Raw genomic sequence first — 26,616 nt, forward strand, 5'->3', positions numbered from 1 at the left:
TTGGACAAATATATTATACTAGAACTGACATGTGATTACATTTTCAAGCAATATGGGTGCATAGATCCTGAGAAACCAGTACCCAGAACAACCACCTATGGCCATAATAACGGCCTTGATACGCCTGGGCATTGAGTCAAACAGAGCTTGGATGGCGTGTACAGATCCAGCTGCCCATGCAGCTTCAACACGATACCACAGTTCATCAAGAGTAGTGACTGACGTATTGTGACGAGCCAGTTGCTCGGCCACCATTGACCAGACGTTTTCGATTGGTGAGAGATCTGGAGAATGTGCTGGCCAGGGCAGTAGTCGAACATTTTCTGTATCCAGAAAGGCCCGTGCAGGACCTGCAACATGCGGTCGTGCATTACCCTTCTGAAATGTAGGGTTTCGTAGGGATTGAATGAAGGGTAGAGCCACGGGTCGCAACACATCTGAAATGCAGCGTCTAGTGTTCAAAGTGCCGTCAATGTGAACAAGAGGTGACCGAGACGTGTAACCAATGGCACCCCATACCATCACGCCGGGTGATACGCCAGTATGGCGATGACGAATACACGCTTCCAATGTGCGTTCACCGCGATGTCGCCAAACACGGATGCGATCATCATGATGCTGTAGACAGAACCTGTATTCATCCGAAAAAATGACGTTTTACCATTTGTGCACCCAGGTTCGTCGTTGAGTACGCCATCGCAGGCGCTCCTGTCTGTGACGCAGCGTCAAGGGTAACCGCAGCCATGCTCTCCGAGCTGATAGTTCAGGATGCTGCAAACTTCGTCGAACTGTTCGTGCAGATGGTTGTTGTCTTGCAAACGTCCCCATCTGTTGACTCAGGGATCGAGACGTGACTGCACGATCCGTTACAGCCATGCGGATAAGATGCCTGTCATCTCGACTGCTAGTGATACGAGGCCGTTGGGATCAGCACGGCGTTCCGTACTACCCTCCTGAACCCACCGATTCCATATTCTGCTAACAGTCATTAGATCTCGACCAACGCGAGCAGCAATGTCGCGGTACGATAAAACGCAATCGTGATAGGCTACAATCCGACCTTTATCAAAGTCGGAAACGTGATTGTACGCATTTCTCCTCCTTGCACGGGGCACCACAACAACGTTTCACCAGGCAACGCCGATCAACTGCTGTTTGTGTATGAGAAATCGGTTGGAACTTTCCTCATGTCAGCACGTTGTAGGTGTCGCCACCGGCGCCAACCTTGTGTGAATGCTCTGAAAAGCTAATCATTTGCATATCACAGTATCTTCTTCCTGTCGGTTAAATTTCGCGTCTGTAGCACGTCATCTTCGTGGTGTAGCAATTTTAATGACCAGTAGTGTATTAGTTAGGTACTTTTGATATTAATGTGTTGTTACAAAAGCGAAGAATGAAGCTGAAGACTGGATGTAAGACAAAAACTGTCTTTCGCAATATTTTTCGGTTAACGTTTTTATCAAAGAAGGAAACGTACAGAAGAAATGTATATAACAGATAGTATCTGAACGTGGGAGTAGAAAATGTATTATTCAGAAATGAGATTAGCGGAATACATGATAAAATTGGCGACCCGTAGTAAATATGCCAGAATTACCCTGTCTTGGAAGCGAAATAAAAAGAAAGACAGAAAAGGCAAGGACGCTAAAAGAATCAAACTGGCACAGTCAAAGAGCCCATGCAGAATAGGTTCTGACTCTGCTAAAGTGTCTGCACTGATTTGAATCTTTCTAGCAGATTGAAACTGTGTGCTGGATTGGGAACCTTTGCCTTTCGCGGAAAGTTCGCTACCGACTAAGCTGCCCAAGACTGATTCACAACCCGCCGTCACAGTTTACTACCACTAGTTATCTTATACCTTCCAACCTTTCAAACTCCACACAATTTCTGCTGCTTATCTTTCTGGAGTAGGACTCCTGGAAGAAAGGATACAGCACAGAAACTATTCGGTCACAGTTTTAGGGAGAAGTTTGGAATGTATGAGAGAGGTACTGGAGGGAGTAAAGCTGTGAACATGGGTCTTGAGTTATGTCTGAAGAGTCCATTTGTAGAGCACTTGCCCACGAAAGACGAAGATTCCACTTTCGAGTCCCAGTACTGTACAGTTTAATCTGCCAGGAAGAGGGCATTCCTCACTAAAAGAAAGCCACGAGTGTCAAACATAGATCTTGAGGAAGACATTTTTGGGAATGTACATCTGGAGCATACCAGTTCATGAAAATGGATTATGGACTCTGGGTAAAGCGGAAAAGAACTGAATTGAATCCTTAGAGACGTGGTAGAATAAATGGGAGCTGAAAATTAAATAGGCTGGTATGATAAGAGATGAGCATGTTGTCTGCAGAAAGTGCGACGAAAGGAATGTCTAGAAAATACTGACTAGATTATTGTACATATGTTTAGCGTTTAGGATACTAAAGAAAGCCGTGGAGGGAAAAAACTGTAAGGGAAGGTAGGGTTTGGAATGTACCTAACAAATAATGGAGGTCGTTTGGTGTAAATACTACCCATGGTGTTTGGCACTGTGGGAGAAGTTGTGATAGGCTGCATTAAAGCAGAACACTGATGACTCCTCCATCCTCCTCCCCTCTTCGTCTATCTTTCCATGTATTATTCGATCGACAACAGTAAGGGAGTGGACTACAATTAAGCAGCGCGCCTGCAGGTTTTCATGTTAATAGATGTGAAACATTTTCCCCATAGACATGATTCAGAAAATTTGAGGGTATGTGTACCTTCTCATCATTTTCTCCTGTTTAGTGCACTTAGAGTGTCCGGTCAGTGTTGTAAACAAGCTAACAATATAATTATAGTAAAGCCTACTTTTATGCTCTCAGATGTTTAGTTTTCTAGATATGTACGTCATTTCCTGTAGGTCCAGTCATAAACCCTGTTCTCTCACTCAATTGTTTTTCTGTCATTAAAAATTCGTATGGATGATATTTTGCACATGCTACACTTTTGGACCACTACCACAAGCTTCAGCATCGAATGTTAATCGATTTGTTTGGAAACTACCCCGTGTTCCTGTTCGCGCATAACCTGCAGGATAATGCAAAATATAAAGCTATACAGTTTGTTTCAGATTAGTTAGCCAATGGAGCGTGGGGAACAGAGGAAGAAGAAGATGACTCTGTGGGGTGGGAGAGGTGAGAGGAGGAATGTTTTGTTTTTTGTCTAACACTACTGCAAGCTGAGGCGAGCACGTGTATCACATCAGTTAGTAGCTTTAGTACAAATGACACACGGAAGTCACAGCAATTTGTGAAAGGGCATTAAAAAGACTTTCATGCTCGATGTGTTGCTTATTTGCAGTTGTGAATATTAAATTAACTGAAGACTGTTATACAATAATTGCTAAAAGAGTTCCAGTCACAATTAGATCGCACATGTTGGCAGACGTTCCAGTGACGACGAGTATCCACTTCTACCGACAAGTACCAATCAACGGTCACGTAATAAAAATGAAAAGGAATGTAGCACAATAAGCTACTTCAAATTAGCACCTGACAGTTGTTGTCGATTATTTGAATTTTGAAGGACTAAGCATTTGTCGCGTGTGTTTTCTCTTGCAAATGTTTTGTTACACCAATAGCCATTTTAGGTTTGTGACGTGGCAATTGGAAGCGTAAGTTTTTTGTTCCCTAGGCAGTAAACATTTCCTAGACAGAGCTCACACCATGGATAACCTTCTTAATGTGACCGCGTAGACGTATAATAGTTTCGTCATACAGTCGATCGGCAGCTTCATTTCATTTAGTTATAGCTTATTACTAAGGCCTGGAGATTGTTGACATGTGATCTTCCTTTCCTTATGAGCTACGCGTTATTCAGAAGTACTAAAATCTTGACTATTCTGGCTATAGAAATGTGTATGTATGTTTTATTTTTCTTCATGTACATTCTGTATAGTATTTAATTTTTCAAGGATATGTCATTTTCTAGATTTTACTTCTTTTTTTCAAGTTTGCGTTTAACGTCAGATCAATTGATTCCTTTAATACTGGCCAGAACGAACAATGCACATCCTTCCAGATAAAAGCAACAGTGTTTTTCAAGATATATTGGTACATGATGAAAGTAAATTAATGGCTCATCTGTTTATTGTCATTGTCACATCATTTACTAACGTTAACTTGTACAAGGTATGAATATTGCAACAAAAATATCGACATTTTGTATCGATATTGTATCAAACAAACGTCCATTACTGAAATATCGATCCCTACGTTTCGATATTTTAGATTAGTTTTGAAGCTAAAGGAAAATATCTTAAGTATACGCTTCAGTTATTTCAGAAAATGTTGAAAGATTTTCTAACTACAAGCACATCTTACCCGTGCATGTTCCCTTACTTTAAAGAACCTCTGCGTGCTGTTTATACCTGCAGTAGCTCTAAGGTGGTTCTTCAATTTTTGGCACTCCTTCAAAGAATGAGATTTCTTAAAGAAAAACATAGCGATTTAAATTGTTCCAGGCTTTTTCAAAGTTTCTCATTACCCTATACCATTCTATAACTCACTTTACTAATGTTTTGAGTAAATTTTATATACTTTTATCGAAGTAGAGAGGATATAAAATGTAGAGCGGCAATGGCAAGGAAAGCGTTTCTGAAGAAGAGAAATTTGTTAACATCGAGTATAGATTTAAGTGTCAGGAAGTCGTTTCTGTAAGTATTTGTATGGAGTGTAGCCATGTATGGAAGTGAAACGTCGACGATAAATAGTATGGACAAGAAGAGAATAGTAGCTTTCGAAATGTGGTGTTACAGAAGAATGCTGAAGATTTTTTCAAGTTGGTATTTAACGTCAGATCAATTCATTCCTTTAATATTGGCCAGAACGAACGATGCACATCCTTCCAGATAAAAGCAACAGTGTTTTTCAAGATATATTGGTACATGATGAAATTAAATTAATGGCTCATCTGTTTATTGTCATTGTCACATCATTTACTAACGCTAACTTGTACAAAGTATGAATATTGTAACAAAAATATCGACATTTTGTATCGATATTGTACTAAACATAACGTCCGTTACTGAAATATCGATACCTACGTGTCGATGTTTTAGATTAGTTTTGAAACTAAAGGAAAATATCTTAAGTATACGCATCAGTTATTTCAGAAAATGTTGAAAGATTTTCTAATTACAAGCACATATTTTCCGTGCATGTTCCCTTACTTCAGAGAACCTCTGCGTGCTGTTTATACCTGCAATAACTCTGAGGTGGTTCTTCAGTTTTGGGCACACCTTCGAAGCATGAGATTTCTTAAAGAAAGGGGTACCGATTTAAATTGCCCCAGCCTTTTCCAAAGTTTCTCATTACCCTAGACCATTTTATAACTCATTTTACTAATGTTTTGTGTTATTTTTATGTAGTTTTATCGATATTTTCAGGTCATTTCAGCGATAATTTTCTAGGTGTTTAAGGTTATAAAAATCGAGTCCCTGCGGTTACAGGTCCTTTTTCATGGTCGTAAACTAAATGAATTCTCACTAGGGGCGGCTGCCTCACTCCCACCCCTGCAATGAGAAGTGCGTACCTGAGAGGTGAACCCAGTGGAGTCGCTACGCCGAACCCCTTGGCGTCCAGGTTGCGGCCAACCTTCATGGTGTCGCAGGGCTCCCTCTCGTTGATGTAGTCGTTCTTAGGGGACTCGATCAGCAGCGCGTACTTCCCTTTGGAGTTGCGGACGCGTCTGATGCCCTCGTCGTACGTCCGCACGAACACGTGCTTACGGGAGTTCATGAACTCCCACATCTTGCTGTACAGCGTGATCTGCGACCTCTGTCAGAATAATAAAGGGAGTTTATTAATACAAGTAATTGAAGCGCAGTGTGAACAGTGAAGGAGAAAAGTTACTGCTATTCCACTGAAAGGTACCGATTACACATGTGGTTAAACGTTAAAGTTCAGCAGCTTTTGCTCTTAATTTAATTGTCGTATTTGGCAGTGAGCATTTTCAGTTATCAAGGCATTGTGCTGTACTTCGTGGTATACGTAAACATAAAATATTAGTTATGCAGATATACACTGAGGTGTAAAAAGTCATGGGATACCTCCTAATATCGTGACGGACCTCCTCTGCCCGGAACAGATCAGCAGCTAGACGTGACATGCAGTCAACAAATCGTTGGAAGTCCCCCGCAGAAATATTGACCCGTACTGCCTCTACAGCCGTCCATAATTGTGATGTGCGTCAGGCACACGTCTTTGTGCATGAAAATAAATACTATCAAACATAAAAGTTTGATAGTATTCATGTCGGGCGATCTGGGCGGTCAAATCATTCGCTCGAATTGTCCAGAATGTTCTTCAAACCAATCGCGAAGAACTGTGGCCCGAATACATGCAACACTGTCACTCTTAAAAATTCCATCGTTGTTTGGTAACATGAAATGCATGAATGACGTCTACGTCTACGACCTGAAAGTTAACCTGCGAATCCTTTGTAGAAAGAAAACTCGTCGGTCTACGCTGGAATGTTGCAGGGTGTAATTTAACTATTATTCTGTAGCCCCCACACAATACCCGTACTTAAAAGACAAAGCAAAGCGGTTGAGAAGCACCTTCAGTCAATTACTAGCGTCTTAAACTCTCTCTCACTGCCTGCTGCAACAGGAAGCACAATGCAACACACCCGCACCGAGACAATAGCAACAGAAACACTTTCCGCAACAGTATTCGTGAATGTGACCTTTATGTACTCCCCAATAACCACCATCAGCCGAATAAACGTCGGGATTTAGACATAGGAACTGGATAGAAGAAAGCCTTAGTATGGTCCTGTATAGTCGAGTAGCTTACGTTTTAAGAGAGCTTGGATTAACATTATAGCCGGCCGCGGTGGTCTCGCGGTTCTAGACGCGCAGTCCGGAACCGTGCGACTGCTACGGTCGCAGGTTCGAATCCTGCCGCGGGCATGGATGTGTGTGATGTCCTTAGGTTAGTTAGGTTTAAGTAGTTCTAAGTTCTAGGGGACTGATGACCACAGCAGTTGAGTCCCATAGTGCTCAGAGCCATTTGAACCATTAACATTATATTTGTCTGTGATGGCAAACTGACAGCTTGCACACGAATCGGTGACGTAGGAGTGCGATGTCTGCGTCATCCGAAAGTGCTATTCACATGAAAGATACAGAGCAATGTCTTCTTACCCTGTCCTGCAAGTACCGGCTCATTAGCGATTCATCCTTTCTACGGATTGCAACGCGTTTCCCCACAGTTCTTAGTTATCGGACGTCATGCTGTAAGGCTGTCATTCCAGTGCAGTGACCAGCAGGCTAACCAGATTTAAAACCTTGCAATCTTGTAGGCTTCTGGAATGAAGCTTTTAGGAGAAGATAGAATAAATCTTTGCCAGATGGGGTCAGAAAGCCAGACGTTTATCATTTACTAAGATCATATCTCAAGTCACAGTACATCAGATGTATTAATGCTTTGCTTGAGTACTAACCCGACTATTGAAAATGTTAAAAGTGACCACCATTCTTTCCTTGGCACTTTTGGTCCCTGATCAGCAAGCTGAAGAAGGCGAATCGAAGCTGGACCTGAAATTGCTGCAGTCTCATCGGAAATGTTCTGCTGCATATCTTGAAGACTGTGGGGGTCGTTGCGATACACCTTAGACTTGAAGGCTCCCCACACAAAGTAATCCCACACTGACAGATCAGGTGACGTGGGTGGCCACTAAGGGCCGCGACCATACTGACCTTTCCTGAAAACTCTGTCAGGCGTGAAGATTGTGTAAATGTGTTCGAAGGTTCGGCCGGCTGTATGGGCAGTTGTTCCATCCTGTTGGAAGTAACTGTACCTCTTTTCCTTCTCCGTTAATGCTGACGCACATGGTTTCAAAATGTAGGCAACGTAACAAGCAGAAGTCAGTGCCCGATGAAAGAAGATGGGACCAGCAATGCGGCGCGCAAAAATTACACACCGAACTCCAACCTCCTGATCGTGCAATGGTGTTTCACGGAAGTTAGGCGGATTCTCCGCTGCCCAGAACCTGTGATTCTGTGAGTTGACATAACCACTCAGGTGAAACCCGGCTTCATCAGACATAAAGAACAGATCCATGTCCAAATCATTCATTGTCATCTCAGTGAACAGCCACTCTCAAGACTGCAGGCGCTGAGGAGCATCTGCTGGTTTCAGCGCACGAGCAACAGACGCTCGGTAGGGATGCAGGTGCAGTCCCAGGTGGAGTATTCGTCCGCATGATCGACGTGATGTGCCAGTCTCTTCCGACAGGCGTAAGGTTGATTTGGTAGGACTCTGAAGCATTTTCTAGTGAGCTGCAGCCATATTTTCTGGTATGCGGGCACGTTTCGCAATTTTTTTTTTTTTTTTTTGACTTGTTGTAAACAGATTATGTCTGATGCCACTTTCGGACTAAGCATTGAATGGCGCTCTTTGCTGGCTCTTGACACCATTACACTTCCCAGAAAACAAATGATCACACCGTTTCCACGACTTTGTTGTCACATAACTTTCCACAACGAACACCCGTTGCTCCATTGTGAGTACCGTCGTTCCCTTTGCACTGCTCTACACACACAGACAGTGACCGAACTACGCTCTGAGCGGTGTGATCATGTGGCGGGCGCACACGTGGTGCGCGCTTCATGGGGTGTCGTTATATGCATACATTCACATCCAATCGTATCCACTCGTCCGGGCCACTTTTAATTGCCCCACCCTGTATAGGGTGATCGGTTTCAACCGCATCTACAGTGCATACAGTGTTTACCTCAGTATCTTGTCAGTGCACTAAATTACAACTTTCCATAGGTCATTACTAAAGTATTCAAGAGTTGCTAAATTTTTCCAGTTAAAATTTTCATCACATACACAAGAACCAGTAGATACCTACCAGTGCATTGCAGTATGTTGTACTGTCTGTGAAACAGTGTATGAAATCAATATGAATTACAAGGGTTGACTGAAAAGTAATGCCTCCAACTTCGTAACAGTTCAACAGTTGGCAGCATTGGTATGCGGCAGGTACTAGCTTGTTCCGTAGCCTCTTCTCTACAACTCTGGTTGGCGGGAAGCCTTAGCATTGAACGGTTGTGTTGTTACAGTGTAAAGTATGGAACCCTGCCCAGACGGTCGGTCAATGCGATATAAGCAAGGTGCAGTCATTGAATTCTTGACAGCAGAAGGTGTCACCCCAAAGGAGATTCATCAGAGAATGAAAGCAGTTTATGGTGATTGTGCTGATATGAGCACTGTGCATCATTGGGCGAGTAAGTTTAAAGATTTTGACTTGGGAACATCTGACCTGCGTGACAAACAAATAGTTGGGCGTCCTGTGACAACAACCACCGAGTTTCACAAGTAAAATCTTGACAGATTGATTCAGGGCGATCGCCGTATCACTCAGAGATAAACGGCAAGCACAAACGGCATTTCACAAGAACGTGCGGGTCAAAATGGTTCAAATGGCTCTGAGCACTATGGGACTCAACTGCTGTGGTCATAAGTCCCCTAGAACTTAGAACTACTTAAACCTAACTAACCTAAGGACAGCACACAACACCCAGCCATCACGAGGCAGAGAAAATCTCTGACCCCGCCGGGAATCGAACCCGGGAACCCGGGCGTGGGAAGCGAGAACGCTACCGCACGACCACGAGATGCGGGCGTGCGGGTCACATTATTGCTTTGTTTGGCTATCGGAAGATCTGTTCAAATGGTTCAAATGGCTCTAAGCACTATGGGACTTAACATCTGAGGTCATCAGTCCCCTAGACTTAGAACTACACATCCATGCCCGAGGCAGGATTCGAACTTGGGACCGCAGCAGTCACGTGGTTCCGGACTGAAGCGCCTAGAACCGCTCGGTCACAGCGGCCGGTGGAACATCTGTGCACGATGGGTACCCCGGATGCAGACTCCTGAAATGAAAGCGCACAGACTTGAAATTTAACACCGTCTTACTTCCATTTGTATGAGAAAACTTGTTCATCGTTGGCAGAAATGTATCCAATTGGCTGGTGATTATGTGGAAAAGTGAATATTCGTAATTAAAGGTCAGATTCTAAGGATTATTTCTGCGTTTGATTTATTAAAATATTCCCATCCAAACCCAATTAACGAAGGTGCAGGCATTACTTTTCGTACATATTTTTCTTTCCTTATTCGTAAATGAAATATAAGATAGTTTAAATGATAACTCTCATGTAACTGATCAGTATGTACTACTGTAAACACTGTTAAACCTGTAACAGTAATTAATATTCTCGCATCGGAAAAAGATGTCACTGACGTGATACATGCAACAAGCGAACATCTAAATAAGTAATTGATCAACATACTAGATGCGTTTGACGGAGGTAACGGTGGAAGTTCGTGCAACTGTTGCCGTCGATGCCGTCGTCACCGTTTATAACGGTGTAGGTACACTACACATATGGGGCAAGTCATAGGTTATTCTCTGTATACACGTGAAAAATAGATTTTCACATAATGTAAATTAAAAATAGTTCCCATCCTCCAATTCTGACCGAGTTTTTAGTCTGATTTATCTTGGAAAGACGGCAAATGCCGAAACTGGAAATCCCTTTCCAAATACAGTATATGATCAGAAGTATCCGGACACCTATTAGTAGACATTAATATGGGACGCTTCCACTCTTCGCCCTTATGACTTCTTGAACGCTTGGGCCACTTTCAGTGAGGAGCCTAAATGTCTGTGGAGGAATGACAACCCATTCCTCCTTAAGAGCCGAAACCAGGGAAGGTAATGATGTTGGACGCTAGAGTCTGGAGCGAATGCTATGTTGTTACTCATTCAAAGGTTGTTCCACTCCGTTCAGGTCCGGACTGCGGGCAGGTCAGTCTATTTTAGGAATGTTATTGTCCAAAAACAATTGTCTCACGATGATGCTTGACGACGAGGTTGAGTGTCATGCTGGTACACACATCGCCCCCGAAATGTTCTCCACTTTGCACAAAACACAGTACTGTAAAATTTGTTCATATGCTTCCGCATTTAACGTTTTTTAAGAACAACGCAGTGAAATTGTTACGAAAAACACCCCCAGCCACCTCCTTCGCACTTCACTGCTGACACTGCAAATGCTTGAAGGTAACGTCTTCCAGGCATTCGCGGAACCCAACCGTTCCATTGGGCCGTCACAGGATATAACGTGATTCACCACTCTAAATCACTCATCTCCAATCGCCTACTGTGAAGTGGCGTCGCTCTTTACCCCTCTTCAAGCATCGCTTAACGTTGACTCCATTCTTGTGAACTCACTACTTATAGTCATTGTGCTGGCCTGATTTCATGAGATTTTTATAACAACCTTCGGCAATGCTCGACTGTCCCTGTCCATCACTACATGGGGTCTGCCTGGTCTTCCTTCAGCTGTGTTTGCTCCTTCACGTTTCCACTTCATAGTGATATCACTAGCTGTCGACTTTGGCGCTATAGAAATGTTGAAATATCCCTGAAGAATTTGTTACTTAGGTGATATCGAATGACTAGTTCATGTTTGAAATCACTGAGCTTTCCTCACCGTCACTGTTTTTATTTCTCTACTGAAAACATAATTCTCCCCCCTTCCTTATACAAGGGCTGGTTCGTCCCTCGTGAAATGTAGCAGTCGATTCCGCATTAGATATTTCAATTGGAACTCCCTCTGCCCCATTACCAGATCGCTTCGTACCTGGCTTAACCGGACTTTACAATGGACCATAAATCTACCAGCCTGCTCTACCTTCAAAGGTGTAGATTAAAAGATACAGATTTACATACGAATAGGAAAAGTAATGATAGCAGAGAGCCATTATCCATCTTATAGCAGAGAACCATCATCGAGCTTACCCTGAAGAAGTCCCAGGTGGATCCGTGGTAGAGCGTCCCGTACTCGACCTCCGTCTGTGAGGCCAGGTCCTCAGGGCTGTTGATGGGCGCCACCATGCGCTCCACCGTGAGGAAGGCCGCCAGGTTGGCCGTGTAGGATGAGATGAGGATCAGCGTGAAGAACCACCACACGCTGCCGACGATGCGGCCAGAGATAGACCTGTCGAGTGCCAGGGTCCGTCACAAAAGCCGCGGACACACGTGTGGGGCGCAGTTACGTCTTTACGAGGCCTTCAGTGCTACAACTTCATATCTTTACGTCCATGTTTCTGCACTCTGTGTCATTACTGAATATGTTGGCAAGGAGAAATTCACAACCGTAACATTAGAATAAAGAAAAATTCCATCCTTCGTTTGGTCATTTACATCATATTAAAAAAAGCAGAACTGTACGATAAATTGCACTGTAGAATTGGTTGCTATTAAGGAACACTGGTAACTTCTACATTCACTTTAGTATCTAATTCTGAAGATTTTGTCATCAAGTGCCGAAAAACCATGCAACATTTAGAGCTTCAGACTGTAAGTCAACTAACTGTTTTGCCTATACTAGTGTTATGTATTAGTGATAAAGCCTATCTCATTGTCGGTGATCGATTGTGATATATTAATTTGTTTGGAACTGAAGATAACACGGAGATTCTCAGATAGCTTCAGACAAGAGCTTCTTTCCCTACTGATAAAATCTATGTTGATTCCTTAAGACAGTAGTTGCAGTGTTTTACCAAAAACGTTGAAAGAACTGCGCAGCTACAGTGGAGAGGTAAGATGCTGCTGTACATATACAATGCCCAATACTGTTCGCCCTATCACTCTTTCATGAGCGTCATCTACACTGTTCAACCATAACATTGGCACCATCTACCTAGCAGCGACGCGACGTGGCATGGAAGCAGTGAGGCCTTGGCAGATCTCCGGAGGACGTTGGTATCACATCTGCACACACAAGTCATCTAATGCCTGTAAATTCGGAGGAAGGGGCGATGATCTCTGACGCCACTTTCAATCACATCCCAGATGTTTTCTATCTGGTTCAGATCTGGCAAGTTGGCGGGCCAGCACATCAGTTGGAACTCGCCACTGTGTTCTTCGAGCGACTCCGTTACACTCTTGGCCTTATAACATGGCGCATTATCTTAATGAAAAAATGCCGGGAAACACGATCGTCATGAAACGTTATACGTGGTCTGCAGCCAGTTTACGATACTCCTTGGCCGTCATGGTGCCTTGCACGAGCTCCACTGGACCCAACATTGGCACATGCATGGGTCGTCGGCTGGGAGGGCATCGTTAGGAGAGGTCGGTGCACTGTGTGTTCAGACACACTTGTACTCTGGCCAGCATTAAAGTCTGATGTTAGTTCAGCCTCAGTTCGCAGCCTGTCCTTTTTTACCAATTTGTGCGGCCTACGACGTCCGACATCTGTAATGAGGGTTGTCCGCCCTACCCAACGGCGTCTTGTTGTGGTTTCACCTAGGTTTCTCCACCTGCTGACGACACTCTAACATCCTACAAGTCGCGCTGTTTCCGACAGGCTCGTGCCGAGTCTCCGGGTCATCACAATCTGCCCTCACTCAAACACAGATAGATCGCGCAGCTTAGCCATTATACACATGGGCAGCACGCTCACTGATACTACATGCATCGTGCGTGTGTCTGACTAGCAGTGATTCCTCGCCAGGTAACGCTGCTGTCGCCTGGATGGGTTTCCAAGGTTATTTTCTTTCAGAGTTCTTTGATTTAGCATTTATATGCATCAAATTTATTTTACTTTGGGATCGTTTGAAAGTCCTTGTTTCAGTATAACGGTATGTTCCGAACCGGATCTCACGACTCGAATTGTTGTCGCTGATACAGAATTGTTATCACGGTGGTCTTTCCGAACAAGTGAGTCAAATAATAAAAGGTGATATAGTGTATAGATTCAAGAACTGTATTAAACTTTAATAGGCCGACCTCTGTGGCTTAGAGGTCACGGATCAACTACCACTTTGGATGTCGGAGTAAGCTCTAAATGTGCCGCGTCTATGTGTGTCATGTATACTGTCAAGAACTGACAGCAAGAAATCGAGTGTAATAGGAAAATAAAATGTGTGGTGAGTACATATAAAGATGCTTAAGATTTCTGCGTTGCAGTGCTGGCTGTTTAGCTGAGCAGCCAAATGCAACAGTTTTTTATTTGTTCGTATTTGATCCGAGAGCGCCTCTAAGTATTTTAAAATTTTACGTGCGTCCAAACATCTCTGTAAATGTGTATCCTGCATTAAATTACTTGTATATGCCGTCAAGTATATTGCTATAAAATACTTCTGGGTGACCAATAACGACCTGAACAGCCCTTAATTATTTCAGTTTTCGTTTATGGAATGTGCTAACTCCAAATAGATAATTTTCCAAAGAGGGAAATTATGTTATTTGCTGTTTGAATATAGACTCGAAGACCAGATACTGGATTAGTGGAAGTATAAGAAAAAGGGGCTGAAGCATTGTTGGATATTCGTAAAAGGTAGTTAACATTTCGCAGATGGTGTGCAAAAGGTTCTTTAGGGAAGGAAGATTATGGGTTGACCTACTATTGACAATATGATGTGACAGAAATCACGGGATGAAACTTGAGTTTCGTCAGATTATTTGTGTAATTCTAACGAAATTCGTATTACCAGAATTACTTTCAAGTGGAGGTTCTGCCGAAGGAAAATCACGCGGTATTCAGTGTCAGCAACAAACAGGGCAACGCAAAAAGCGAGACCGTATCTATAGGACAGGGAAAGCAATCCAAGAAGAACATTTTAATGACAGAAACGAAACAACGTTAATTTGTTTTATGGGAGCTGGTATTTTATATTATTAGCTGCTTAAAAATACACCTTGTAAATGAGATTTACTTCTATGTGTCCATTCATCCAATATGACTTTCAGATTCGCAATTGTATTTTGCACCGAAAGCTCAATATTACCCGTTCCATCACTGAAGGCCGAAGTCAGTCTGAAACACAAGTAGTGAACATTGGGGACCAGGGAATCCCAACATGTTGACCTGTGATGAGTGCCTATGCAGTAATAAAAGCAGTGTCAGTCAAGAACTGAAAGAGCCGCGAAGGCCTCCAGAACCAATGGATACCACAATAAAACGATACCAACAGCTTCTAAGTTCAGCAGGAAGCCAGATAAAGGAAATGAAATTAAAAGAGAAAGAGCACCTCGTGGTGATCGCTTACCTTAGGTCAAGGGCATCAGTGATCGAGTAAGCAAGGTGTTTCGCCGTGGAGGCATCAAACTTAACAATGTTGTCGTCAGGAGTGCCCCAGGAAAGTGTGATAGGACCGCTGTTGTTCTCTATATACATAAATGACTTGGTGGACAGGGTGGGCAGCAATCTGCGATTGTTTGCTGATGATGCTGTGGTGTACGGTAAGACATCGAAGTTGAGTGACTCTAGAAAGATACAAGACGAGCTAGACAAAATTTCTAGTTTGTGCGATGAATGGCAGCTAGCTATAAATGTGGCAAAATGTAATTTAATGCGGAGTAGTAGGAAGAACAAACGTGTAATGTTCGGATACAGTATCAGTAATGTCCTGCTTGCCACAGTGAAATCATTTAAATATCTGGGCATAATGTTGCAAAGCGATACGAAATGGAACGGACATGTGAGAACTGTGGTAGGGAAGGCGAATGGTCGACTTCGGTTTTTGGGAGAATTTTAGGAAAGAGTGAAAGTGTGGGTCACATGTAAACGAGACCGCATGTAGGACGCTGGTGAGACATGTTCTTGAGTACAGCTAGTGTTTGGGACCCGTGCCAGATGGGACTGAATGAAGACAGCGATGCAATTTAGAGACGTGCTGCTAGATTTGTCAGCGGTAGGTTCGAACAACACAAATGTTACGCAGATGCTTCGAGACTCAAATGGGAATCCCTGGAGGGAAGGCGACGTTCTTTTCGAGGAACACTATTGAGAATCGGCATCTGAAGCTGACTGCCGAACGGTTCTACTGCCTCCAACATACATTGCGCATAAGACTGCGAAGATAAGACACGAGAAAGTAGGGCTCATACGGAGAAGTGTAAATAGTCGTTTTTCCCTCGCTCTGTTTGCGAGTGGAACAGGGGAGGGAATGACTAATAGTGGTACATGATGCCCTCCGTCACGCACCATACGAAAACTTACGGAGTATCTATGTAGATGTAAATGTACATGTAGATGTAGACGTATCTTCCGGAGAGGCTATAGGTTCCAGCATTTGGAATAATCTGGTAAGGACGCAGGAAAAGTTCTCAGCGCCGCATGTTACTGTGCTGCCGCTTAAGGATACCGGGTACTTTTCCGGCTCAATATTATGTAAAAATCAACACCTATTTCTTTCAGGCACTGTTTGTAATTATATGTTTTACAGATTTTTTGTTGATATCAGGTAATTTAGCACACTTCCTAAACACATTAGAAGTATTTGGAATATTCTTGAACCTGCTTAGGGTTATTTAAAAATTGCAAAGAAATGGATGCAATTTTTTTTCCAAAATGATTCCTCAAATTGAGGTACCATTTAATCCAATGTTATACATTTGAAGGAGACCAGATTTTTACCAGATATGCATGCTGGCTGAGGCACTAGGCCTATTTAATTCCACCTATTATGTATATTACAAGGATAAAAATATCACATCTTACATTTTAATTTTTATAACTTTTTCCTAATAAAAATGTTACGTTTTCTATAATTCAGTTGATCGGCAATAAAGCTTTGCTCTACTACTTAAGTGTGGACTATCGAAAGTTACAGAAAAAAATTAGAGCAATGCTTTATAAAGTTTAGGAATAATTTGTACCTGAATTCTGAAAAATACAACTTGCAGGAAATTGCGAATGAAGATATGAGCCCAATTAAACTGTGCCTCAGAACATTCCTGAAGCATCGTCTTCATCCTGCAGCATTTCTTCATCTTCAAGCTTCCTTTTGGCGTTCCTTTTAGCAATTCTTGATTCTTTGGTAACTTGAAGAGCGAATCTTTCAGCTTCATGCATCCGTTGTCTGTCACACGCGAGCAATTCGTCTTCCATATTAGAGCCACATTTTATGCCTAAATTTCTCAGGGCTTCCAACCTTCCTATCACTCCACCATTGAAACGTATCACTACATCTAGTACACCAACTTTTAATGTATTTAGACCTACGAAAACATCCTTGGGTAATCTTTCCCACATGCATTGGTTGAAACTTTCATTTGTATTCTGAGTGCCCTCATGAAGACATTTACTAAGCAAAACAGGGTCACTCAGGTCTCTAAAAATTGGTTTTATTTAATTCATAACAGGCCCAGGAACAGAATGCTTATGATGGTATTCTTGACCATTTTATTTTGCTTTTTCGTAACCACACCAAGAATCTGCTCCTTTAGGGCAAAGTCCGTGAACAGAGTAGTCATCTATGGACAACTTACGACAGTAGGTGGCCCATACAGCTTTTCTCATTGCTGTAACATCATTCAGAGGTGTAGTTCGTCTGATGGCCTTCCATAATAACTCTGAGGAAGGTCTATTTCAGCTTCTGTCAATCTGCCTCGGTCAGACAGAGATTTTCCATTAGACAGCAACTTTCCTTTCATTTCTCTTCGTAGCTTCCTCAATCTAGCATACATCCTTTTTTGCACATGTCCACAACACTCTAGTTTTGTTACCAAGGTATCACCTTAAACATAGAACTCATTAATTTTATTGAAAGCTGTAGAGTCCCCATTGGCTAGGTCCTTCGTATATCTAACGTTATAAACGGGCACCGACCTCTGAAATATTTGTAGAACTCCATCACACTCCATACCTCCACTGTAACCATCATAATTCTTGGAACACTGATGTTCAATATTTCCTTCAATGTTACCATGGCAGGTGTGGCAGTACTTAGATAAGCACTCAACGTCAACAACTTTTCCAAATGGTTCAAATGGCTCTGAGCACTATGGGACTTAACATCTATGGTCATCAGTCCCCTAGAACGTAGAACTACTTAAACCTAACTAACCTAAGGACATCACACAACACCCAGTCATCACGAGGCAGAGAAAATCCCTGACCCCGCCGGGAATCGAACCCGGGAACCCGGGCGTGGGAAGCGAGAACGCTACAGCACGACCACGAGCTGCGGGCAACTTTTCCATTCTCCTGAGAAGTAGCACTTACAACACCATTCAAGGAACGATGTCCTCGACGTTGCCATGTCCCATCAAGTGCAACAGCAATGTCCCTGGTTCCACTAATATTTACAGTTTCTTCTACTGAACGTTTCATAGATTTTTTTAGACACAACCGTCAAGGCACCTAAAAATATTTTTATGTACTTGCTGAACCTAGTCGGAGGAGGGGGAGGTCCATCAAAGCACAAAACGTTTGAGCAGCCTTTTTTCCATTTCGTATTGCACGCATTGCATACACTAACTTCAACTTCACATCATAAGAATTATGGACAGTGTTCGAAGTCATTTTCGAGGTGGATTTATTGCAGGATCTACACAGAACAACTAATTTTGACGCCTTCCTGCTACGCCGGGCGATGTGGCCGAGCGGTTCTAGGCGCTTCAGTCTGGAACCGCGCGACCGCTACGATCGCAGGTTTGAATCCTGCCTCGGGCATGGATGTGTGTGATGCCCTTAGGTTAGTTAGGTTTAAGTAGTTCTAAGTTCTAGGGGACTGATGACCACAGATGTTAAGTCCCATAGTGCTCAGAGTCATTTTTGAACCTTCCTGCTACTTTGTTGTTCAGTTATTTCCAGACAGCCTACACCATCACATTGTTTACATTTCGCCGCTTCCTTTATCAAAGAAGATGGCCCAACAACAAATCCACTACAAACAGCGTCATTGTTAACACAAAAATTTGAAGCACCAGGAGGCGCGCCATGTGGGAGTTTATTCAAATGGTTCAAATGGCTCTGAACACTATGGGACTTAACTTCTGAGGTCGTAATTCCCCTACAACGTAGAACTACTTAAACCTAACTAACCTAAGGACATCACACAGAACCATGCCCCAGGCAGGATTCGAACCTGCGGTCGTAGCGGTCGCGCGGTTCCGGGAGTTTATTCCCTGAAGAACTGATACATGGGTTACTTTCAACAGTGTAGTTAGCTTTGTTTGTGAACTGGTTACCACGGATTTTCCTTTTATTGAAGTTTTTTATGCGTGGCATAGTTCGTATTGTTGCACACTAAAGGATATCTACTTCCTCAAATATATGTAGCACTTGGGCCACAAACATTCAGTAACATGTGAACCAACTGCTTCAGCGAAACAAAAGTAAATACTAGCAAAGATAATCATTTACAGACACTAGAAACCTGCACTGTTGCCGACATATACAATGTATCATACGCATAATCGCTGGAAACAGGAAGTTCACGGTTCTTTTCGAAATAATACTGGTTTCTGTAACAGAAATAAAGGGAGCGTGGCGGCATAAATGACCGTAACTTTAAAATTTGGTATATATAGGTCATTTTTCGTTTGAAACCCTATAATTTGTATATCAATGTAATCGGGAAAGAATTTAGAATTTAATAAAGTCATAAAAATTTCGATTTTTCCACCATTTATAAGTACGCTTTATCCGTAACTGGGGCAACTTTAAGGCCTTTAGCACCCTAGCGCCTGTGTAGCAGAACATGAGCGCTTTGTTTGGGAGACGCAAAATAACGTATCAGCAACAGCGGAACACAAGCGCGATTGTGGGCAGGCTATAATTTCCACGAAACAGGAGCAACGGCAAGACAGCCGTGGATGCGCACGCGAAAAATAAGAGAGGCAGTCGAAATCTTTAAACAGCCAGACAGCATCAACAGGAAGTCAGGTCGCGTGTGATCTCACTGAGCACTGCCGAGATCGACCAAACGGCCTATACACAACTGGCGTTGTCTTTCCGCTACTAGCTCCAGAAAACCCGGCCCCCAGGAGCTTGTCGCTATTCTTATCTAGCTACAAGCTGTCAACAAGAAGTGGAAACCGCAAATAGTTAGCCACGTATCCCCTCCCTCTGCCCTTATATCAGAGACGACCGAGAATTCGCCATGCATGTAGAGTATTCGCTGCCGTGCAGATCTCTCTCTCCCGAGCGCACGCTTCTCTCACTACCACACCTCGCTGCCTGTGCGTGACGAGGGGGAAGAGGGGAAAACTGCGAACGCGTCGCGTTAGATGGCAATGCAGACACTCAAGGAATAATGAACAGCTTGCATATAGCTTGGTTTTGTGCTTCTCAAAAACATAGATCGCAAACCAAATCAGTTTTCACTGTTATTTAACTATTTTTGGTTCGCCTGAGACATAATCAAATTTATACCGCGCAAAAAGTAACAGCACATATTCAGACCCAAATAGTTTTGCGGGTACTATCAGTATACCAAAACAAAAAATCGGTTTCAAATAAGAAGAAAGCTAAAAAAGTGCCAGTTAGAAAAAAAAGTTAATATGAAATTTATTCATGATGTTAAAAGTAATGAAGCGAAGTAGATGTATAATAATGTTATTACAATTACATCATTAATGAAAGCGAACAGAAGCGTAACAGTAATAAAAACAACATGAGTGCAACACATCCTAACAAGTAAATACATCGATACAGAAATATTGGTATCCAACACAAAATCATTTATATAGAATACACTTCTTTGTGGAACTGAAAACTGGACATAGGTGAAACAGGAGAGTTACTGGAAGTAACATAAATGCAGTGTTATTCTAAATGATAGACCCATTTTCAAAACTTCGTATTCATTCAAGTACAATTCCAAAATTAAAAAGTTTTATACCAATGAAAACAGGAAGTTTCAAAGCTTTTTTTCATAACGTTTGATATAAATTTAATAATTTGTATTTAATTAATTCTTAATAACTATTTAATATTTAGAAATGTGATAAATGTTCCCTCTGGCCACCGTTGGCGCACGGCAAACATCGACGCGGTAGTCAAACTCGTCCCACACATGCGAAAGCGTATCTGCTGTTACTGAGTGCACGGCAGCAGTGATCCGGTTCCTCAGATCGTACAGAGTGGCTGGTAGATGCGGGACGTAAACAGCTTCCTCCACATAACACTATAAGAAATAGTCGCAGGGTGTGAGATCAGGAGATCTCGGTGGACAGAAGTGCAGAGCCAGGTCTGGAAGCCCCTGCGACCGACCCAGCGCTGAGGAAGGAAGTCATTCATAAAGTCTCATACTTAACGGTGCCAATGGGGTGGAGCTCCATCCTGTTGGAAAATGAAGTCCTGGGAATCTTCCACAACTTGAGGGAACAACTATTGTTCCAACATGTCCAGGTACGCGATTCCCGTTACAGTTCTTTCCGCAATGAACCTTGTACGGGATACGGCACAGAACATATTGATTTTCGGTGAGGCTCTTTCATGTTGGAATGATGAAGTGGATTTTGCAAACCCCATATACGATCATTGTGTCTGTCGACTTTTCACTATGGTGGTACGTCGCTTCATCGCTAAAAATTATACACTATAGAAATGCGTTATCCGCCATCTTTGCTATCACATAACCACAAAACGCCGGCCGCTTCTCTTTGTTATTGGAGTTCGGAGTCTGAACAAGTTGTAATCGGTAGGGCTTGTACAGCAAACGCCGTCTCAGAATTTACCATACAGTTGGTTGGGGTATTCCAAGTTCTCGACTGGCCCTATTGATAAACTTACTGGGACTGCGCACAAAACTTCCTTGAATCCGTCGGACTTCATCCTCTGACACACACACAGTCGGCCTGTGCTTTTTCCTTTGCACACACTCCCAGTCGGTTCAAATTGTTTAAACCAACAGCTAATGCTTTTGCGAGTTGGTGGTTGAATACGGAATTTGGTATGAAATACCCTCTGCACTGCAATTTACGACTCACTTTTCGCGACTTCAAGAACTCAGAAAACCTGGTGCTCCACTGTCGCCATCTCACTCACAACTGACAGTGAAACGGAATGACGGCCCTATTGCCGCGTGAATCTTACCGGCCGCTTCTGAAACCATTACCGCCAGCCCGCAGCCGCCCACCAAAAACTTTGAAACTTCCTCTTTTCATTGATATAAAACTTGTTCATTTTGGACCTGTACTTGAATACATACGAATTTTGAAAATGGGTCCATCATTTAGAATAACCCTGTACTGACACTATGGCGAGAAACGGCTAGAAAGAAAATGGATGGAGAGGGAAACAAACCAAAAAGTATTACAGAACATAATGGGAAACAGAAGTCTGATTAAAGAGAGAAAGAGTTGGAAATGTTTAGCTCATAGTTTTACATCCAACACCTTTCTAATAAATATGTTTGAAAGTATGAGGGTGTAAGACGTGTATATTTCTATTGTCTATTGTCAAACCATAATTTATGAAAGATACATTTTAAGAAAAGAGCGGGAAAGACCGCGCATTGATACATTTTGTAATGGTAGCAGCGATTGTCTGCACCAGGAAGCATTGTTGGCGGGAGAGACCGCACTTTAGCGTTCGTAGGAAGCCAGTAGTAAGCGAGAAGTGAAGCGAGTCGGTAGCAGGTCTGAAGCGAGAGGTTGAGAGGAGCGGTGTGCCTGCGAGCCAGCAGCTATGATTTACAAGAGATCATAAACGGATGTACAGAGACATCAGGAAAATATTGTCATAAGAGGAACTAATATTATTGAATTATTTTTTTGAGAAACTCAAGACTACTAAAGGTATGTTTTCGCAATACTAGTTGTAAGATTATTGTAAAAAGTAAGTCCCATTTGAACGTTTGTAAAATCATTTCATTCAGAATATAATTAATTTTTGCCAGCAATATTGCATTACTGATTATAATCCATCCCAAAAACCATCAACGTAAAACTTTGCAAAATTTTATTGATGTCAAGAAAAAGTTTAACTGTGAATTACGTAACTTCAGTCAAATTAATTAAAGAATAACGTCAGCTTTGCTATTAAAGAATAATGTTAGCTTTGGTAATAAATGCAGTCACTTATTATGACAGCCCACCAGCAGCTAATAGAGTATAGTAAATCAGAGTAAGTATATTCATGTCGCAGTTCGATATAATAGTCAGATGGCGATCCAGTAACAGTAAAAAAGGTAAGGAACAGTTTTGGGTTATTGCAGATAACGACTGAGGGCCACGACGACGACACATTCTATGTTTCGTCGAAATAATCAGAAAATCACTTTTAATAAGCAGCATTTAAATTTGTATGCGAAAATTGAGAAAGAGAATCAATTTCAAAGGGAAGATTTCATTTGTTATTATTAAGCAAGAGATAGAAATCCTAAGGGAAGGTTTCATAGGTTATTGTAGAAGGGAAGGTTGCGTAACAAAAGGGATTTAGAGGAGACGGGAAGGTTTCAAGGGAAAAAAACGAAGGGATGCCCAGTAAAAGTATAGTTTGTGAACACCAAAACAAGAAAAGCTTAAAAAATTGTGGGGATACACAAAGAGTAGGCAGTGGCTGAGTAGAATGGTTACTTTCAGAAGATGAAACCTCTAGGAAATTAATGAGCGAATGAATGAGTTGAAACATAAGTGGGCAGGCAAGCACACTGTCTGACGGGGCAGAATGTGTCTCCATACTTGCCGTTGGACAATTCACCTGGGCGTGATGTCACAGCCCTGCTGCATGAACGCTCCTAGGGCGAACCACAGGCTGTTGAGAATGCTGAAGTCGTTGGTGAGCGCGCTGCAGTCGGTCGTCTTGCCACTGCCGCCTCCACCGCCGCCACCACCGCTGCCCCCGCCGCCGCCCCCGCTGCCCAGCGGGCCGATGCCCAGGGCAGCGACGCCGCCTCCGGGCGTCCCGACGCCCACGATGGCCAGCCCGGCCGTCTCGTCGAACGGCGGCTGCGGCAGCCGCCACTCGTACGGCGAGAAGCGCGACACGATGAACAGCACGATGCTGACGCCCACGTACGAGAAGATGACGCACACCCAGATCTCCTTGCTCAGAGGGTTCAGGAAGCTGAACACTCCCGGCTTCTGCTTCATCGGCTTCTTGATCATGATGCTGATGCCCAGCGACATGAAGGGCTTGCTGAAGTCGATCACGCGTTCCCGTTCGGACGTGATCGTCATCGACGCGATGGCGATATCTGCTTCCTTGGAAATGAAATTTCAGTGTTATTAGTACTGGCAAAGAGATGAGAAATGTCACAGTTAGCAAGCTAAGCCAATTTATTATTCATACTTAAAACTTTTGGAAACGCTCATCCTGCATCGCAAAAAATACTGTTTGGAAACTGTCGTGACACATGTGACTTCGTAGGCTTTCCCGGCGTAATAAATCTTGAAAGTCTCTTCGGGTTTGCCACCGGATCCTAAAATCAACTTGACTCGATATTTCGGCGATCCCACTGGTCGCCATCTTCATGGAGAGTGCTGCTTCTGCTGATGAGTCCCGCTGAGAACTGATGCTAGGCTCCAATTCGACGTTCAATATAGGTCACTGTTCAGTACACGTCGCATGCGCCGCCCATCACGGTTGTGCCCTCCAAGACAGGGAGGTTGCGCCGCCCTTAGTAGAACACTGCTGGCAACGATGTATCGCACTCAGGGTCGCACCAAAGAGCGTTCAATTTTGAAGCGAGATATCACAGGATTCCACATCCTGCTAAGAGGAAACCCATTGCCTCTGTTGATTAGATATCCGCCAACCTAATTTCTATCGCCTCTTTAATCAGCAGAGACAATAGGTTTCCTCTTAGCAGGACGTGGAATTCTGTGCTATCTCGCTTCAAAATTGAACGCTCTTTGGAGCGACCCTGAGTGCGATATATCTATCGTTGCCACCAGTGTTCTACTAAGGGAGTCGCCACTTCCCTGTCTTGGAGGGCTGCAACCGTGATGGGCGGCGCATGCGCCGTGTACTGAACGGTGGCCTATATAGGACGTCGATTTGCAGCCTCGCGTCAGTTCCTAGCGGGACTCATCAGCAGAAGCAGCATTCTCCATGAAGATGGCGGCCAGTTGGATCACCGAAATATCGAGTCAAGTTGATTTTAGGATCCGGCAGCAAACCTGAAGAGACTAGTCGTGACACATCTTAAATAGCATAGATTCCACTGTTAGTACACTCCGGTAAACGAAAGAACAGCGAGTTTCAGGAAGTAAATAAGCTTACCGGCCAAAAAATAGTAATTCTATAAGCCGAAACTAGTAGCAACTATAGATGCCTGCTGATGACGCCAAACGATTACAGGTGTAGAACAGTGTTTAGATTATTCACGGATGTGTCACAGTGAACCGACTGTCTCCCACTCCCCTTGCACGAAAAGAACCAAGGTCATAATAAGAAAAAAGGGCTGTTACTAGCTGGTGTGCTAGAGAACATGTTGCGAAGAATATGGCAGGTTACTCGAATTTATCACAGTGTACTAGCGAACAGTTTCCGTTGTGGTAGACATTCAAATCTACAATTGATTCACATCAAAACTAGCAAAAGGCTATTTGTGAAGGATTTAGAACTGCTACCATGAGTCCAAGCTTGTGGCTATGTCTCTGAGTCTTTGATGCAAGATTATGTCCTAAGCTTTGTGAACACCTGGATACATCTTTGGGTTTAGGTGTCCAGGTACTTGCTGGCTCATGATGCCTGAAAAAATGGCTCTGGATCAAAAGGAAGCAGAGAAGTTAATGGAGTCTTAAATTCAGTGATTTTGTCCTCTCACTAGCTCCATATCTCCCAACTACAAAAGGGACTGGTACTCCTTCTTTGACCAAAATGTCTGGGGAAGATGGTATAGACTTATCATCCTGGTCGGTCAATTATGGACGCAGAGACAACTACCTGGAAGAGTGGTGACGGGAACTTAATCCACCTTCTATACCTCTGAACATTTCAGGAGCTGGCTTTTGTGCTTGGTGCCTGATAGGATCATAAGCTGAAAAGTTCTTGTGACTGGTGCCGATTTGGATCTTGGAGGTGAGAACCTAGATCTCATGCTTGGCATGGTGGGACCTGCAGTGGTCAATGACTATGTCTGACCAACTGCAGACCTCGTCCTCCCACAACCTGCTTAATGTAGGTTGTCTTACACGCTGCTTGCTCAGCTCATCGTATGAATGCGTTCATTTAAAGAGGGGACCACCATATCGGCGCCTCTGCTATGAAGTTTATCATGGGTTCTTTTCACTGGGTTGTAAAACACGCTGAACGGTGGATAAAGATTTTCGTCAACGGAGAGTGTGGCCCTTCTTAATAAATTTGGTTTTTCTGAATTAATTCCTAGTGGTGGTTTGTGAAGCTTGACAGTGGCTTGACCAATGGAGGTTTCTTGAGAATGACCTGGGTGGAAGTGTAAAACTACCATAGTTAGTGGTCAAATGAAAGTCTCGGTTCTTATCTACAAATCGCGTTGCTGACCAGAAATTCTCTCTTATGGAAATTTGGAACAGAGCTGTACGTAGGCGCCATGGCTCGCCCGTGCCCAGCAGTAATGGGCGAAGACACTAACTATGGAGAAGGGAGTTGCACTCTTGTTATCTGGTTGGACGAATGAGGTTTCTACCATTATGTGGATGATTCATGGTGTTGTGGTGGTCGAAAGGCCTCTTTGAGGAACTGTCTGCAAAGGGACTTGATAATCGGAAGAGCATTTGTAATCTTCTTTTATTTTTCTAAATTATGAAATAATGGTTCCTTTCGTTAAGGTGGCTGATGTGTTAATCACAACAAATACATATAGCTGCTGGACAATAAGGTTTTCGCATTGTCTCGTTATTTTAACTAGG

General features: G+C 43.1%; 1 protein-coding gene across 1 annotated transcript in view; it reads right to left on the bottom strand.

Moving 5' to 3' along the window:
• LOC124612890 (glutamate receptor 1-like) overlaps nucleotides 1–26,616 on the bottom strand; it is a 398,257-nt gene that overhangs the window by 20,831 nt on the left and 350,810 nt on the right. Inside the window, exons 13-15 of the mRNA XM_047141343.1 lie at nucleotides 23,483–23,985; nucleotides 11,839–12,037; nucleotides 5,548–5,792 (exon numbers count right to left, since the gene is read on the bottom strand). Of these exons, the coding sequence (XP_046997299.1) occupies nucleotides 5,548–5,792; nucleotides 11,839–12,037; nucleotides 23,483–23,985 (947 nt within the window). The remainder of the gene's footprint in view (nucleotides 1–5,547; nucleotides 5,793–11,838; nucleotides 12,038–23,482; nucleotides 23,986–26,616) is intronic.

The sequence above is a fragment of the Schistocerca americana genome, chromosome 4, assembly GCF_021461395.2.
Source record: "Schistocerca americana isolate TAMUIC-IGC-003095 chromosome 4, iqSchAmer2.1, whole genome shotgun sequence".
Classification (NCBI taxonomy): Eukaryota; Metazoa; Arthropoda; class Insecta; order Orthoptera; family Acrididae; genus Schistocerca; species Schistocerca americana.